This window comes from Eucyclogobius newberryi, unplaced genomic scaffold (assembly GCF_026437365.1).
Source record: "Eucyclogobius newberryi isolate DKJ021-1_F unplaced genomic scaffold, fEucNew1.0.hap1 SCAF_28, whole genome shotgun sequence".
NCBI lineage: Eukaryota > Metazoa > Chordata > Actinopteri > Gobiiformes > Gobiidae > Eucyclogobius > Eucyclogobius newberryi.
In genome coordinates, this window is record NW_027315923.1 from 612,525 (window position 1) to 629,227 (window position 16,703).

At 50.9% G+C, this 16,703-nt stretch overlaps 1 protein-coding gene across 1 annotated transcript in view; it reads right to left on the reverse strand.

Moving 5' to 3' along the window:
* LOC140372715 (limbin-like) overlaps nucleotides 1-16,703 on the reverse strand; it is a 93,430-nt gene that overhangs the window by 64,267 nt on the left and 12,460 nt on the right. The window contains exon 2 of the mRNA XM_072459819.1: nucleotides 9,691-9,830. Coding sequence (XP_072315920.1) covers nucleotides 9,691-9,830 — 140 coding nt within the window. The remainder of the gene's footprint in view (nucleotides 1-9,690; nucleotides 9,831-16,703) is intronic.

A 16,703-nucleotide genomic window follows, 5' to 3' on the forward strand; every position in this document is an offset into this window, starting at 1 on the left:
TAGAAGGACAGAAGGTCAGAGTCTTAGAAGGGCAGAAGGTCCGAGTCTTAGAAGGGCAGAAGGTCAGCATCTTAGAAGGGCAGAAGGTCAGAGTCTTAGAAGGACAGAAGGTCAGAGTCTAAGAAGGGCAGATTCTTAGAAGGGCAGAAGGTCAGCGTCTTAGAAGGACAGAAGGTCAGAGTCTTAGAAAGGCAGAAGGGCAGAGTCTTAGAAGGGCAGAAAGTCAGCGTCTTAGAAGGACATAAGGTCAGAGTCTTAGAAGGACAGAAGGTCAGAGTCTTAGAAGGAAAGAAGGTCAGAGTCTTAGAAGGACAGAAGGTCAGAGTCTTAGAAGGACAGAGTCTTAGAAGGACAGAAGGTCAGAGTCTTAGAAGGACAGAAGGTCAGAGTCTTAGTAGTGCAGAAGGTCAGTCTTAGAAGGACAGAAGGTCAGAGTCTTAGAAGGACAGAGTCTTAGAAGGACAGAAGGTCAGAGTCTTAGAAGGACAGAAGGTCAGAGTCTTAGTAGTGCAGAAGGTCAGTCTTAGAAGGACAGAAGGTCAGAGTCTTAGAAGGACAGAAGGTCAGAGTCTTAGAAGGACAGAAGGTCAGAGTCTTAGAAGGACAGAAGGTCAGAGTCTTAGAAGGACAGAAGGTCAGAGTCTTAGAAGGACAGAAGGTCAGTCTTAGAAGGACAGAAGGTCAGAGTCTTAGAAGGACAGAAGGTCAGAGTCTTAGAAGGGCAGAAGGTCCGAGTCTTAGAAGGGCAGAAGGTCCGAGTCTTAGAAGGACAGAAGGTCAGAGTCTTAGAAGGACAGAAGGTCAGAGTCTTAGAAGGACAGAAGGTCAGAGTCTTAGAAGGACAGAAGGTCAGAGTCTTAGAAGGACAGAAGGTCAGTCTTAGAAGGACAGAAGGTCAGAGTCTTAGAAGGACAGAAGGTCAGAGTCTTAGAAGGGCAGAAGGTCCGAGTCTTAGAAGGGCAGAAGGTCCGAGTCTTAGAAGGACAGAAGGTCAGAGTCTTAGAAGGACAGAAGGTCAGAGTCTTAGAAGGACAGAAGGTCAGAGTCTTAGAAGGACAGAAGGTCAGAGTCTTAGAAGGACAGAAGGTCAGAGTCTTAGAAGGACAGAAGGTCAGTCTTAGAAGGACAGAAGGTCAGAGTCTTAGAAGGACAGAAGGTCAGAGTCTTAGAAGGACAGAAGGTCAGTCTTAGAAGGACAGAAGGTCAGTCTTAGAAGGACAGAAGGTCAGAGTCTTAGAAGGACAGAAGGTCAGAGTCTTAGAAGGACAGAAGGTCAGTCTTAGAAGGACAGAAGGTCAGAGTCTTAGAAGGACAGAAGGTCAGAGTCTTAGAAGGACAGAAGGTCAGTCTTAGAAGGACAGAAGGTCAGTCTTAGAAGGACAGAAGGTCAGAGTCTTAGACGGACAGAAGGTCAGAGTCTTAGAAGGACAGAAGGTCAGAGTCTTAGAAGGACAGAAGGTCAGAGTCTTAGAAGGACAGAAGGTCAGTCTTAGAAGGACAGAAGGTCAGAGTCTTAGAAGGACAGAAGGTCAGAGTCTTAGAAGGGCAGAAGGTCCGAGTCTTAGAAGGGCAGAAGGTCCGAGTCTTAGAAGGACAGAAGGTCAGAGTCTTAGAAGGACAGAAGGTCAGAGTCTTAGAAGGACAGAAGGTCAGAGTCTTAGAAGGACAGAAGGTCAGAGTCTTAGAAGGACAGAAGGTCAGAGTCTTAGAAGGACAGAAGGTCAGTCTTAGAAGGACAGAAGGTCAGAGTCTTAGAAGGACAGAAGGTCAGAGTCTTAGAAGGACAGAAGGTCAGTCTTAGAAGGACAGAAGGTCAGTCTTAGAAGGACAGAAGGTCAGAGTCTTAGAAGGACAGAAGGTCAGAGTCTTAGAAGGACAGAAGGTCAGTCTTAGAAGGACAGAAGGTCAGAGTCTTAGAAGGACAGAAGGTCAGAGTCTTAGAAGGACAGAAGGTCAGTCTTAGAAGGACAGAAGGTCAGTCTTAGAAGGACAGAAGGTCAGAGTCTTAGAAGGACAGAAGGTCAGAGTCTTAGAAGGACAGAAGGTCAGAGTCTTAGAAGGACAGAAGGTCAGAGTCTTAGAAGGACAGAAGGTCAGTCTTAGAAGGACAGAAGGTCAGAGTCTTAGAAGGACAGAAGGTTAGAGTCTTAGAAGGACAGAAGGTCAGTCTTAGAAGGACAGAAGGTCAGTCTTAGAAGGACAGAAGGTCAGAGTCTTAGAAGGACAGAAGGTCAGAGTCTTAGAAGGACAGAAGCTCAGTCTTAGAAGGACAGAAGGTCAGAGTCTTAGAAGGACAGAAGGTCAGAGTCTTAGAAGGACAGAAGGTCAGAGTCTTAGAAGGACAGAAGGTCAGAGTCTTAGAAGGACAGAAGGTCAGTCTTAGAAGGACAGAAGGTCAGAGTCTTAGAAGGACAGAAGGTCAGAGTCTTAGAAGGACAGAAGGTCAGAGTCTTAGAAGGACAGAAGGTCAGAGTCTTAGAAGGACAGAAGGTCAGAGTCTTAGAAGGACAGAAGGTCAGTCTTAGAAGGACAGAAGGTCAGAGTCTTAGAAGGACAGAAGGTCAGAGTCTTAGAAGGACAGAAGCTCAGTCTTAGAAGGACAGAAGGTCAGAGTCTTAGAAGGACAGAAGGTCAGAGTCTTAGAAGGACAGAAGGTCAGTCTTAGAAGGACAGAAGGTCAGTCTTAGAAGGACAGAAGGTCAGAGTCTTAGAAGGACAGAAGGTCAGAGTCTTAGAAGGACAGAAGGTCAGAGTCTTAGAAGGACAGAAGGTCAGAGTCTTAGAAGGACAGAAGGTCAGAGTCTTAGAAGGACAGAAGGTCAGTCTTAGAAGGACAGAAGGTCAGAGTCTTAGAAGGACAGAAGGTCAGAGTCTTAGAAGGACAGAAGGTCAGAGTCTTAGAAGGACAGAAGGTCAGAGTCTTAGAAGGACAGAAGGTCAGAGTCTTAGAAGGACAGAAGGTCAGTCTTAGAAGGACAGAAGGTCAGAGTCTTAGAAGGACAGAAGGTCAGAGTCTTAGAAGGACAGAAGGTCAGAGTCTTAGAAGGACAGAGGGTCAGTCTTAGAAGGACAGAAGGTCAGAGTCTTAGAAGGACAGAAGGTCAGAGTCTTAGAAGGACAGAAGGTCAGAGTCTTAGAAGGACAGAAGGTCAGTCTTAGAAGGACAGAAGGTCAGAGTCTTAGAAGGACAGAAGGTCAGAGTCTTAGAAGGACAGAAGGTCAGAGTCTTAGAAGGACAGAAGGTCAGTCTTAGAAGGACAGAAGGTCAGAGTCTTAGAAGGACAGAAGGTCAGAGTCTTAGAAGGACAGAAGCTCAGTCTTAGAAGGACAGAAGGTCAGAGTCTTAGAAGGACAGAAGGTCAGAGTCTTAGAAGGACAGAAGGTCAGTCTTAGAAGGACAGAAGGTCAGTCTTAGAAGGACAGAAGGTCAGAGTCTTAGAAGGACAGAAGGTCAGAGTCTTAGAAGGACAGAAGGTCAGAGTCTTAGAAGGACAGAAGGTCAGAGTCTTAGAAGGACAGAAGGTCAGAGTCTTAGAAGGACAGAAGGTCAGTCTTAGAAGGACAGAAGGTCAGAGTCTTAGAAGGACAGAAGGTCAGAGTCTTAGAAGGACAGAAGGTCAGAGTCTTAGAAGGACAGAAGGTCAGAGTCTTAGAAGGACAGAAGGTCAGAGTCTTAGAAGGACAGAAGGTCAGAGTCTTAGAAGGACAGAAGGTCAGAGTCTTAGAAGGACAGAAGGTCAGAGTCTTAGAAGGACAGAAGGTCAGAGTCTTAGAAGGACAGAGGGTCAGTCTTAGAAGGACAGAAGGTCAGAGTCTTAGAAGGACAGAAGGTCAGAGTCTTAGAAGGACAGAAGGTCAGAGTCTTAGAAGGACAGAAGGTCAGAGTCTTAGAAGGACAGAAGGTCAGAGTCTTAGAAGGACAGAAGGTCAGAGTCTTAGAAGGACAGAAGGTCAGTCTTAGAAGGACAGAAGGTCAGTCTTAGAAGGACAGAAGGTCAGAGTCTTAGAAGGACAGAAGGTCAGTCTTAGAAGGACAGAAGGTCAGAGTCTTAGAAGGACAGAAGGTCAGAGTCTTAGAAGGACAGAAGGTCAGTCTTAGAAGGACAGAAGGTCAGAGTCTTAGAAGGACATAAGGTCAGAGTCTTAAGCCTCGTCCACACCGCGGCCGCTGAAGCGTCCAGTTTACATTCAAAGTCTATGTAAACGCGCGTTGAGCACGTCGTGCGTTTCCCGCGCCGCGATTTCTTAGTTTTTGCTGCGCGATTGGTGCGTGTTCAGATTTGTTCAGCTGCAGCAGATGCGCAGCAGATGCGCAGCAGATGCGCAGCAGCCAATCAGAGATGACGTCCTACGCACGACCCGGAAAAACACCCAAAACAAACCTCGCAAGATAAAAAACAAAAAATCCTTAAAACGCAGCTCTTGGAGCAAATAATGATATTAACTAAACTCTGCTCAGCTCTGAAGTCTCTGCAGGTCCCAGACGGGCCCCGGGGCCCATCAGGGGCCCATCAGGGGCCCATCAGGGGCCATCAGGGGCCATCAGGGGCCATCAGGGGCCATCAGGGGCCCATCAGGGGCACATCAGGGGCCATCAGGGGCCATCAGGGGCCCATCAGGGGCCATCAGGGGCCATCAGGGGCCATCAGGGGCCATCAGGGGCCCATCAGGGGCACATCAGGGGCACATCAGGGGCACATCAGGGGCCATCAGGGCCCATCAGGGGCCCATCAGGGGCCATCAGGGGCCATCAGGGGCCATCAGGGGCCATCAGGGGCCATCAGGGGCCATCAGGGGCCATCAGGGGCCCATCAGGGGCACATCAGGGGCACATCAGGGGCACATCAGGGGCACATCAGGGGCACATCAGGGGCCATCAGGGGCCCATCAGGGGCACATCAGGGGCACATCAGGGGCCATCAGGGGCCATCAGGGGCCCATCAGGGGCCATCAGGGGCCCATCAGGGGCACATCAGGGGCACATCAGGGGCCATCAGGGGCCCATCAGGGGCACATCAGGGGCACATCAGGGGCCCATCAGGGGCACATCAGGGGCCATCAGGGGCCCATCAGGGGCACATCAGGGGCACATCAGGGGCACATCAGGGGCCATCAGGGGCCATCAGGGGCCCATCAGGGGCCATCAGGGGCCCATCAGGGGCCCATCAGGGGCACATCAGGGGCCATCAGGGGCACATCAGGGGCCATCAGGGGCCCATCAGGGGCACATCAGGGGCCATCAGGGGCACATCAGGGGCCATCAGGGGCCCATCAGGGGCACATCAGGGGCCATCAGGGGCACATCAGGGGCCATCAGGGGCCCATCAGGGGCCATCAGGGGCACATCAGGGGCCATCAGGGGCCCATCAGGGGCACATCAGGGGCCCATCAGGGGCACATCAGGGGCACATCAGGGGCCCATCAGGGGCCCATCAGGGGCCCATCAGGGGCACATCAGGGGCCCATCAGGGGCACATCAGGGGCCATCAGGGGCCCATCAGGGGCCCATCAGGGGCACATCAGGGGCACATCAGGGGCACATCAGGGGCCATCAGGGGCCCATCAGGGGCCATCAGGGGCACATCAGGGGCCCATCAGGGGCCCATCAGGGGCACATCAGGGGCCCATCAGGGGCCCATCAGGGGCACATCAGGGGCCATCAGGGGCCCATCAGGGGCCATCAGGGGCCATCAGGGGCCATCAGGGGCCATCAGGGGCCATCAGGGGCCATCAGGGGCCATCAGGGGCCCATCAGGGGCACATCAGGGGCCATCAGGGGCCCATCAGGGGCACATCAGGGGCCATCAGGGGCCATCAGGGGCCATCAGGGGCCATCAGGGGCCATCAGGGGCCATCAGGGGCCATCAGGGGCCATCAGGGGCCCATCAGGGGCACATCAGGGGCCATCAGGGGCCATCAGGGGCCCATCAGGGGCACATCAGGGGCCATCAGGGGCCATCAGGGGCCATCAGGGGCACATCAGGGGCCATCAGGGGCCATCAGGGGCCATCAGGGGCACATCAGGGGCCATCAGGGGCCATCAGGGGCCCATCAGGGGCACATCAGGGGCCATCAGGGGCCATCAGGGGCCATCAGGGGCACATCAGGGGCCATCAGGGGCCATCAGGGGCACATCAGGGGCCATCAGGGGCCATCAGGGGCCATCAGGGGCCCATCACCTCCACTTATGGACTTTGTAAAGTTAATAAACCAAAGCCCTGATCCAACATTAAACTCCATTTACACCACGAGAAAAGCAACACAGCACAACTCCTCCACTGAGCACGTGCAGACGCCTCCACTGAGCACGTGCAGATGCCTCCACTGAGCACGTGCAGACGCCTCCACTGAGCACGTGCAGACGCCTCCACTGAGCACGTGCAGACGCCTCCACTGAGCACGTGCAGACGCCTCCACTGAGCACGTGCAGACGCCTCGACTCCACTGAGCACGTGCAGATGCCTCCACTGAGCACGTGCAGACGCCTCCACTGAGCACGTGCAGACGCCTCCACTGAGCACGTGCAGACGCCTCCACTGAGCACGTGCAGACGCCTCCACTGAGCACGTGCAGGACGACTCGGATGCACGTCTGCTGCTGAATGTATTTCACGGACATGAGTCCGGGGCGTTTGTCTTTCAAATGTACAGGCGCTCAAATTCTGCGTCGGGCGCGATTCGGCCGCCGCGGTGTGTACGAGGCCTCCACTCCGGACCCCTCCAGACTCGGGACCCCTCCAGACTCGGGACCCCTCCAGACTCCGGACCCCTCCACTCGGGACCCCTCCAGACTCGGGACCCCTCCAGACTCGGGACCCCTCCAGACTCGGGACCCCTCCAGACTCGGGACCCCTCCAGACTCCGGACCCCTCCACTCGGGACCCCTCCAGACTCGGGACCCCTCCAGACTCGGGACCCCTCCAGACTCGGGACCCCTCCAGACTCCGGACCCCTCCACTCAGGACCCCTCCAGACTCCGGACCCCTCCACTCGGGACCCCTCCAGACTCGGGACCCCTCCAGACTCCGGACCCCTCCAGACTCGGGACCCCTCCAGACTCGGGACCCCTCCAGACTCCGGACCCCTCCACTCGGGACCCCTCCAGACTCGGGACCCCTCCAGACTCGGGACCCCTCCAGACTCCGGACCCCTCCAGACTCCGGACCCCTCCACTCGGGACCCCTCCAGACTCCGGACCCCTCCACTCGGGACCCCTCCAGACTCGGGACCCCTCCAGACTCCGGACCCCTCCAGACTCGGGACCCCTCCAGACTCCGGACCCCTCCAGACTCCGGACCCCTCCAGACTCGGGACCCCTCCAGACTCCGGACCCCTCCAGACTCGGGACCCCTCCAGACTCCGGACCCCTCCAGACTCGGGACCCCTCCAGACTCCGGACCCCTCCACTCGGGACCCCTCCAGACTCGGGACCCCTCCAGACTCGGGACCCCTCCAGACTCCGGACCCCTCCAGACTCCGGACCCCTCCAGACTCGGGACCCCTCCAGACTCCGGACCCCTCCAGACTCGGGACCCCTCCAGACTCCGGACCCCTCCAGACTCGGGACCCCTCCAGACTCCGGACCCCTCCAGACTCCGGACCCCTCCACTCGGGACCCCTCCAGACTCCGGACCCCTCCACTCGGGACCCCTCCAGACTCCGGACCCCTCCAGACTCGGGACCCCTCCAGACTCGGGACCCCTCCAGACTCCGGACCCCTCCACTCGGGACCCCTCCAGACTCGGGACCCCTCCAGACTCGGGACCCCTCCAGACTCCGGACCCCTCCAGACTCCGGACCCCTCCACTCGGGACCCCTCCAGACTCCGGACCCCTCCACTCGGGACCCCTCCAGACTCGGGACCCCTCCAGACTCCGGACCCCTCCAGACTCGGGACCCCTCCAGACTCCGGACCCCTCCAGACTCCGGACCCCTCCAGACTCGGGACCCCTCCAGACTCCGGACCCCTCCAGACTCGGGACCCCTCCAGACTCCGGACCCCTCCAGACTCGGGACCCCTCCAGACTCCGGACCCCTCCACTCGGGACCCCTCCAGACTCAGGACCCCTCCAGACTCGGGACCCCTCCAGACTCGGGACCCCTCCAGACTCCGGACCCCTCCAGACTCCGGACCCCTCCAGACTCGGGACCCCTCCAGACTCCGGACCCCTCCAGACTCGGGACCCCTCCAGACTCGGGACCCCTCCAGACTCCGGACCCCTCCAGACTCGGGACCCCTCCAGACTCCGGACCCCTCCAGACTCCGGACCCCTCCACTCGGGACCCCTCCAGACTCCGGACCCCTCCACTCGGGACCCCTCCAGACTCCGGACCCCTCCAGACTCCGGACCCCTCCAGACTCCGGACCCCTCCAGACTCGGGACCCCTCCAGACTCCGGACCCCTCCAGACTCGGGACCCCTCCAGACTCCGGACCCCTCCAGACTCCGGACCCCTCCAGACTCGGGACCCCTCCAGACTCGGGACCCCTCCAGACTCAGGACCCCTCCAGACTCCGGACCCCTCCACTCGGGACCCCTCCAGACTCGGGACCCCTCCAGACTCGGGACCCCTCCAGACTCCGGACCCCTCCAGACTCCGGACCCCTCCAGACTCCGGACCCCTCCACTCGGGACCCCTCCAGACTCCGGACCCCTCCACTCGGGACCCCTCCAGACTCCGGACCCCTCCAGACTCCGGACCCCTCCAGACTCCGGACCCCTCCAGACTCGGGACCCCTCCAGACTCCGGACCCCTCCAGACTCGGGACCCCTCCAGACTCCGGACCCCTCCAGACTCCGGACCCCTCCAGACTCGGGACCCCTCCAGACTCGGGACCCCTCCAGACTCAGGACCCCTCCAGACTCCGGACCCCTCCACTCGGGACCCCTCCAGACTCGGGACCCCTCCAGACTCGGGACCCCTCCAGACTCCGGACCCCTCCAGACTCCGGACCCCTCCACTCGGGACCCCTCCAGACTCCGGACCCCTCCACTCGGGACCCCTCCAGACTCCGGACCCCTCCAGACTCCGGACCCCTCCAGACTCCGGACCCCTCCAGACTCGGGACCCCTCCAGACTCCGGACCCCTCCAGACTCGGGACCCCTCCAGACTCCGGACCCCTCCAGACTCCGGACCCCTCCAGACTCGGGACCCCTCCAGACTCGGGACCCCTCCAGACTCGGGACCCCTCCAGACTCGGGACCCCTCCAGACTCCGGACCCCTCCAGACTCGGGACCCCTCCAGACTCGGGACCCCTCCAGACTCGGGACCCCTCCAGACTCGGGACCCCTCCAGACTCGGGACCCCTCCAGACTCGGGACCCCTCCAGACTCGGGACCCCTCCAGACTCAGGACCCCTCCAGACTCCGGACCCCTCCACTCGGGACCCCTCCAGACTCGGGACACCTCCAGACTCGGGACCCCTCCAGACTCAGGACCCCTCCAGACTCCGGACCCCTCCAGACTCCGGACCCCTCCACTCGGGACCCCTCCAGACTCAGGACCCCTCCAGACTCGGGACCCCTCCAGACTCAGGACCCCTCCAGACTCAGGACCCCTCCAGACTCGGGACCCCTCCAGACTCGGGACCCCTCCAGACTCAGGACCCCTGCAGACTCAGGACCCCTCCAGACTCGGGACCCCTCCAGACTCGGGACCCCTCCAGACTCAGGACCCCTGCAGACGTACCTGTCCAGGGCCTGGTCCATGTCCTGAGGCTCCTCCAGGGTCATGATGTCCATCATTTTGTCAAATTCAAGCTCGGCCTCGTCACTGAAACTGTTGCTGTCGTCACAAGCTTCAAACTGCAGCTCTGAACCATCAGGTCTCTGTGACACAAAGGTTAAAGGTCTCTGTGACACAAAGGTCAAAGGTCTCTGTGACACAAAGGTCAAAGGTCTCTGTGACACAAAGGTTAAAGGTCTCTGTGACACAAAGGTTAAAGGTCTCTGTGACACAAAGGTTAAAGGTCTCTGTGACACAAAGGTTAAAGGTCTCTGTGACACAAAGGTTAAAGGTCTCTGTGACACAAAGGTTAAAGGTCTCTGTGACACAAAGGTTAAAGGTCTCTGTGACACAAAGGTTAAAGGTCTCTGTGACACAAAGGTCAAAGGTCTCTGTGACACAAAGGTTAAAGGTCTCTGTGACACAAAGGTTAAAGGTCTCTGTGACACAAAGGTTAAAGGTCTCTGTGACACAAAGGTTAAAGGTCTCTGTGACACAAAGGTTAAAGGTCTCTGTGACACAAAGGTTAAAGGTCTCTGTGACACAAAGGTCAAAGGTCTCTGTGACACAAAGGTCAAAGGTCTCTGTGACACAAAGGTTAAAGGTCTCTGTGACACAAAGGTTAAAGGTCTCTGTGACACAAAGGTCAAAGGTCTCTGTGACACAAAGGTTAAAGGTCTCTGTGACACAAAGGTCAAAGGTCTCTGTGACACAAAGGTTAAAGGTCTCTGTGACACAAAGGTCAAAGGTCTCTGTGACACAAAGGTTAAAGGTCTCTGTGACACAAAGGTCAAAGGTCTCTGTGACACAAAGGTCAAAGGTCTCTGTGACACAAAGGTTAAAGGTCTCTGTGACACAAAGGTCAAAGGTCTCTGTGACACAAAGGTTAAAGGTCTCTGTGACACAAAGGTTAAAGGTCTCTGTGACACAAAGGTTAAAGGTCTCTGTGACACAAAGGTTAAAGGTCTCTGTGACACAAAGGTTAAAGGTCTCTGTGACACAAAGGTCAAAGGTCTCTGTGACACAAAGGTTAAAGGTCTCTGTGACACAAAGGTCAAAGGTCTCTGTGACACAAAGGTCAAAGGTCTCTGTGACACAAAGGTTAAAGGTCTCTGTGACACAAAGGTCAAAGGTCTCTGTGACACAAAGGTTAAAGGTCTCTGTGACACAAAGGTCAAAGGTCTCTGTGACACAAAGGTTAAAGGTCTCTGTGACACAAAGGTCAAAGGTCTCTGTGACACAAAGGTTAAAGGTCTCTGTGACACAAAGGTCAAAGGTCTCTGTGACACAAAGGTCAAAGGTCTCTGTGACACAAAGGTTAAAGGTCTCTGTGACACAAAGGTCAAAGGTCTCTGTGACACAAAGGTTAAAGGTCTCTGTGACACAAAGGTTAAAGGTCTCTGTGACACAAAGGTTAAAGGTCTCTGTGACACAAAGGTTAAAGGTCTCTGTGACACAAAGGTTAAAGGTCTCTGTGACACAAAGGTCAAAGGTCTCTGTGACACAAAGGTCAAAGGTCTCTGTGACACAAAGGTCAAAGGTCTCTGTGACACAAAGGTTAAAGGTCTCTGTGACACAAAGGTCAAAGGTCTCTGTGACACAAAGGTTAAAGGTCTCTGTGACACAAAGGTCAAAGGTCTCTGTGACACAAAGGTTAAAGGTCTCTGTGACACAAAGGTCAAAGGTCTCTATGTGTGTGTCTCTGTGTGTATGTGTGTGTCTCTGTGTGTATGTGTGTGTCTCTGTGTGTATGTGTGTCTCTGTGTGTGTCTCTGTGTGTATGTGTGTCTCTGTGTGTGTCTCTGTGTGCGTCTCTGTATGTATGTGTGTGTGTGTGTGTGTGTCTGTGTGTATGTGTGTGTCTCTGTGTATATGTCTCTGTGTGTATGTGTGTGTCTCTGTGTGTATGTGTGTGTCTCTGTGTGTATGTGTGTGTCTCTGTGTGTATGTGTGTGTCTCTGTGTGTATGTGTGTGTTTCTCTGTGTGTATGTGTGTGTTTCTCTGTGTGTATGTGTGTGTCTCTGTATGTGTGTGTCTCTGTGTGTATGTGCGTATGTGTGTGTCTCTGTGTGTATGTGTGTGTCTCAGTGTGTATGTGTGTGTCTCAGTGTGTGTGTCTCTGTGTGTATGTGTGTGTCTCTGTGTGTCTCAGTGTGTATGTGTGTGTCTCAGTGTGTATGTGTGTGTCTCTGTGTGTATGTGTGTGTCTCTGTGTGTATGTGTGTGTCTCTGTGTGTATGTGTGTGTCTCTGTGTGTATGTGTGTGTCTCTGTGTGTATGTGTGTGTCTCTGTGTGTGTATGTGTGTGTCTCTGTGTATGTGTGTGTCTCTGTGTGTATGTGCGTATGTGTGTGTCTCTGTTGGTATGTGTGTGTCTCTGTGCGTATGTGTGTGTCTCTGTGCGTATGTGTGTGTCTCTGTGCGTATGTGTGTGTCTCTGTGCGTATGTGTGTGTCTCTGTGTGTATGTGTGTGTCTCTGTGTGTATGTGTGTATGTGTGTGTCTCTGTGTGTGTATGTGCGTATGTGTGTGTCTCTGTGTTTATGTGTGTGTCTCTGTGTTTATGTGTGTGTCTCTGTGTGTATGTGCGTATGTGTGTGTCTGTGTGTATGTGCGTATGTGTGTGTCTCTGTGTGTATGTGTGTGTCTCTGTGTGTATGTGGGTGTCTCTGTGTGTATGTGTGTGTCTGTGTGTATGTGTGTGTCTCTGTGTGTATGTGTGTGTTTCTGTGTGTATGTGTGTGTCTCTGTGTATGTGTGTGTCTCTGTGTGTATGTGTGTTTCTCTGTGTATGTGTGTGTCTCTGTGTGTATGAGTGTATGTGTGTGTCTCTGTGTGTATGTGTGTGTCTCTGTGTATGTGTGTGTCTCTGTGTGTATGTGTGTGTCTCTGTGTGTATGTGTGTGTGTATGTGTGTGTCTATGTGTGTATCTGTGTGTATGTGTGTGTCTCTGTGTGTATGTATGTGTCTCTGTGTGTATATGTGTGTCTCTGTGTATGTGTGTATGTATGTGTCTCAGTGTGTATGTGTGTGTCTCTGTGTGTATGTGTGTGTCTCTGTGTGTATCTCTGTGTGTATGTGTGTGTCTATGTGTGTATGTGTGTGTCTCTGTGTGTATGTGTGTGTCTCTGTGTGTATATGTGTGTCTCTGTGTGTATGTGTGTATGTATGTGTCTCAGTGTGTATGTGTGTGTGTCTCTGTGTGTATGTGTGTGTCTCTGTGTGTATGTGTGTGTATGTGTGTGTCTCAGTGTGTATGTGTGTGTCTCAGTGTGTATGTGTGTGTCTATGTGTGTATGTGTGTGTCTCTGTGTGTGTATGTGTGTGTCTGTGTGTATGTGTGTGTGTCTGTGTGTGTCTCTGTGTGTATGTGTGTGTCTCTGTGTGCATGTGTGTGTCTCTGTGTGCATGTGTGTGTCTCTGTGTGCATGTGTGTGTCTCTGTGTGTATGTGTGTGTCTCACTGTGTATGTGTGTGTCTCAGTGTGTATGTGTGTGTCTGTGTGTATGTGTGTGTCTGTGTGTATGTGTGTCTGTGTGTATGTGTGTGTCTCAGTGTGTATGTGTGTGTCTCTGTGTGTATGTGTGTATGTGTGTTTCTCTGTGTGTATGTGTGTGTCTGTGTGTGTGTGTGTGTGTGTGTGTCTGTGTGTGTGTCTGTGTGTGTGTCTGTGTGTGTGTGTGTCTCTGTGTGTGTGTGTATGTGTGTGTCTCTGTGTCTCTGTGTGTATGTGTGTGTCTCTGTGTGTATGTGTGTGTATGTGTGTCTCTGTGTGTGTGTGTCTCTGTGTGTCTCTGTGTGTGTGTGTTTCTGTGTGTATGTGTGTGTCTCTGTGTGTATGTGTGTGTCTCTGTGTGTATGTGTGTGTCTCTGTGTGTATGTGTGTTTCTCTGTGTATGTGTGTTTCTCTGTGTATGTGTGTGTATCTGTGTGTATGAGTGTATGTGTGTGTCTCTGTGTGTATGTGTGTGTCTCTGTGTGTCTCTGTGTCTGTGTGTGCGTGTGTGTCTCTGTGTGTATGTGTGTGTCTCTGTGTGTATGTGTGTGTCTCTGTGTGTATGTGTGTGTCTCTGTGTGTGTATGTGTGTGTCTCTGTGTGTATGTGTGTGTCTCTGTGTGTATGTGTGTGTCTCTGTGTGTATGTGTGTGTCTCTGTGTGTGTATGTGTGTGTCTCTGTGTGTATGTGTGTGTATGTGTGTGTCTCAGTGTGTATGTGTGTGTCTCAGTGTGTATGTGTGTGTCTATGTGTGTATGTGTGTGTCTCTGTGTGTGTATGTGTGTGTCTGTGTGTATGTGTGTGTGTCTGTGTGTGTCTCTGTGTGTATGTGTGTGTCTCTGTGTGCATGTGTGTGTCTCTGTGTGTATGTGTGTGTCTCACTGTGTATGTGTGTGTCTCAGTGTGTATGTGTGTGTCTGTGTGTATGTGTGTGTCTGTGTGTATGTGTGTGTCTCAGTGTGTATGTGTGTGTCTCTGTGTGTATGTGTGTATGTGTGTTTCTCTGTGTGTATGTGTGTGTCTGTGTGTGTGTGTGTGTGTGTGTGTGTGTCTGTGTGTGTGTCTGTGTGTGTGTCTGTGTGTGTGTGTGTCTCTGTGTGTGTGTGTATGTGTGTGTCTCTGTGTCTCTGTGTGTATGTGTGTGTCTCTGTGTGTATGTGTGTGTATGTGTGTCTCTGTGTGTGTGTGTCTCTGTGTGTCTCTGTGTGTGTGTGTTTCTGTGTGTATGTGTGTGTCTCTGTGTATGTGTGTGTCTCTGTGTGTATGTGTGTTTCTCTGTGTATGTGTGTTTCTCTGTGTATGTGTGTGTATCTGTGTGTATGAGTGTATGTGTGTGTCTCTGTGTGTATGTGTGTGTCTCTGTGTGTCTCTGTGTCTGTGTGTACGTGTGTGTCTCTGTGTGTATGTGTGTGTCTCTGTGTGTATGTGTGTGTCTCTGTGTGTATGTGTGTGTCTCTGTGTGTATGTGTGTCTCTGTGTGTATGTGTGTGTCTCTGTGTGTATGTGTGTGTCTCTGTGTGTGTATGTGTGTGTCTCTGTGTGTATGTGTGTGTCTCTGTGTGTATGTGTGTGTCTGTGTGTGTATGTGTGTGTCTCTGTGTGTGTATGTGTGTGTCTCTGTGTGTGTATGTGTGTGTCTCTGTGTGTGTATGTGTGTGTCTCTTACAGAAATACTTGGTTTGATCCAGTTCAGCAGCAGAAAAGCCAAAAGTCCCAGAACCAAAGAAAAGAAGAACGACACGACGAAGCCAGAGAAATGCAACACGTGGTTTAGATGAACCTGGAACACACAACTGTAATGTCATATACATGTCATATACATGTCATATCATATACATGTCATATACATGTCATATCACATACATGTCATATACATGTCATATACATGTCATATCATATACATGTCATATACATGTCATATCACATACATGTCATATACATGTCATATCACATACATGTCATATACATGTCATATCACATACATGTCATATACATGTCATATCATATACATGTCATATACATGTCATATCATATACATGTCATACATGTCATATCACATACATGTCATATACATGTCATATCACATACATGTCATATACATGTCATATCACATACATGTCATATACATGTCATATCATATACATGTCATATACATGTCATATCATATACATGTCATATACATGTCATATCACATACATGTCATATACATGTCATATACATGTCATATCACATACATGTCATAACATGTCATATCATATACATGTCATATCACATACATGTCATATACATGTCATATCATATACATGTCATATACATGTCATATCATATACATGTCATATACATGTCATATCACATACATGTCATATACATGTCATATCACATACATGTCATATACATGTCATATCACATACATGTCATAACATGTCATATCATATACATGTCATATACATGTCATATACATGTCATATACATGTCATATACATGTCATATAATTGTCATATACATGTCATATCATATACATGTCATATCATATACATGTCATATACATGTCATATCACATACATGTCATATACATGTCATATCACATACATGTCATATACATGTCATATCATATACATGTCATATACATGTCATATCATATACATGTCATATACATGTCATATCACATACATGTCATATACATGTCATATCACATACATGTCATATACATGTCATATACATGTCATATACATGTCATATCATATACATGTCATATACATGTCATATCATATACATGTCATATACATGTCATATCACATACATGTCATATACATGTCATATACATGTCATATCACATACATGTCATAACATGTCATATCATATACATGTCATATCACATACATGTCATATACATGTCATATCATATACATGTCATATACATGTCATATCATATACATGTCATATACATGTCATATCACATACATGTCATATACATGTCATATCACATACATGTCATATACATGTCATATCACATACATGTCATAACATGTCATATCATATACATGTCATATACATGTCATATACATGTCATATACATGTCATATACATGTCATATAATTGTCATATACATGTCATATCATATACATGTCATATCACATACATGTCATATACATGTCATATCACATACATGTCATATACATGTCATATCACATACATGTCATATACATGTCATATCATATACATGTCATATACATGTCATATCACATACATGTCATATACATGTCATATCACATACATGTCATATACATGTCATATCATATACATGTCATATACATGTCATATACATGTCATATCATATACATGTCATATACATGTCATATCATATACATGTCATATACATGTCATATCACATACATGTCATATACATGTCATATCACATACATGTCATATACATGTCATATACATGTCATGTCACATACATGTCATATACATGTCATAT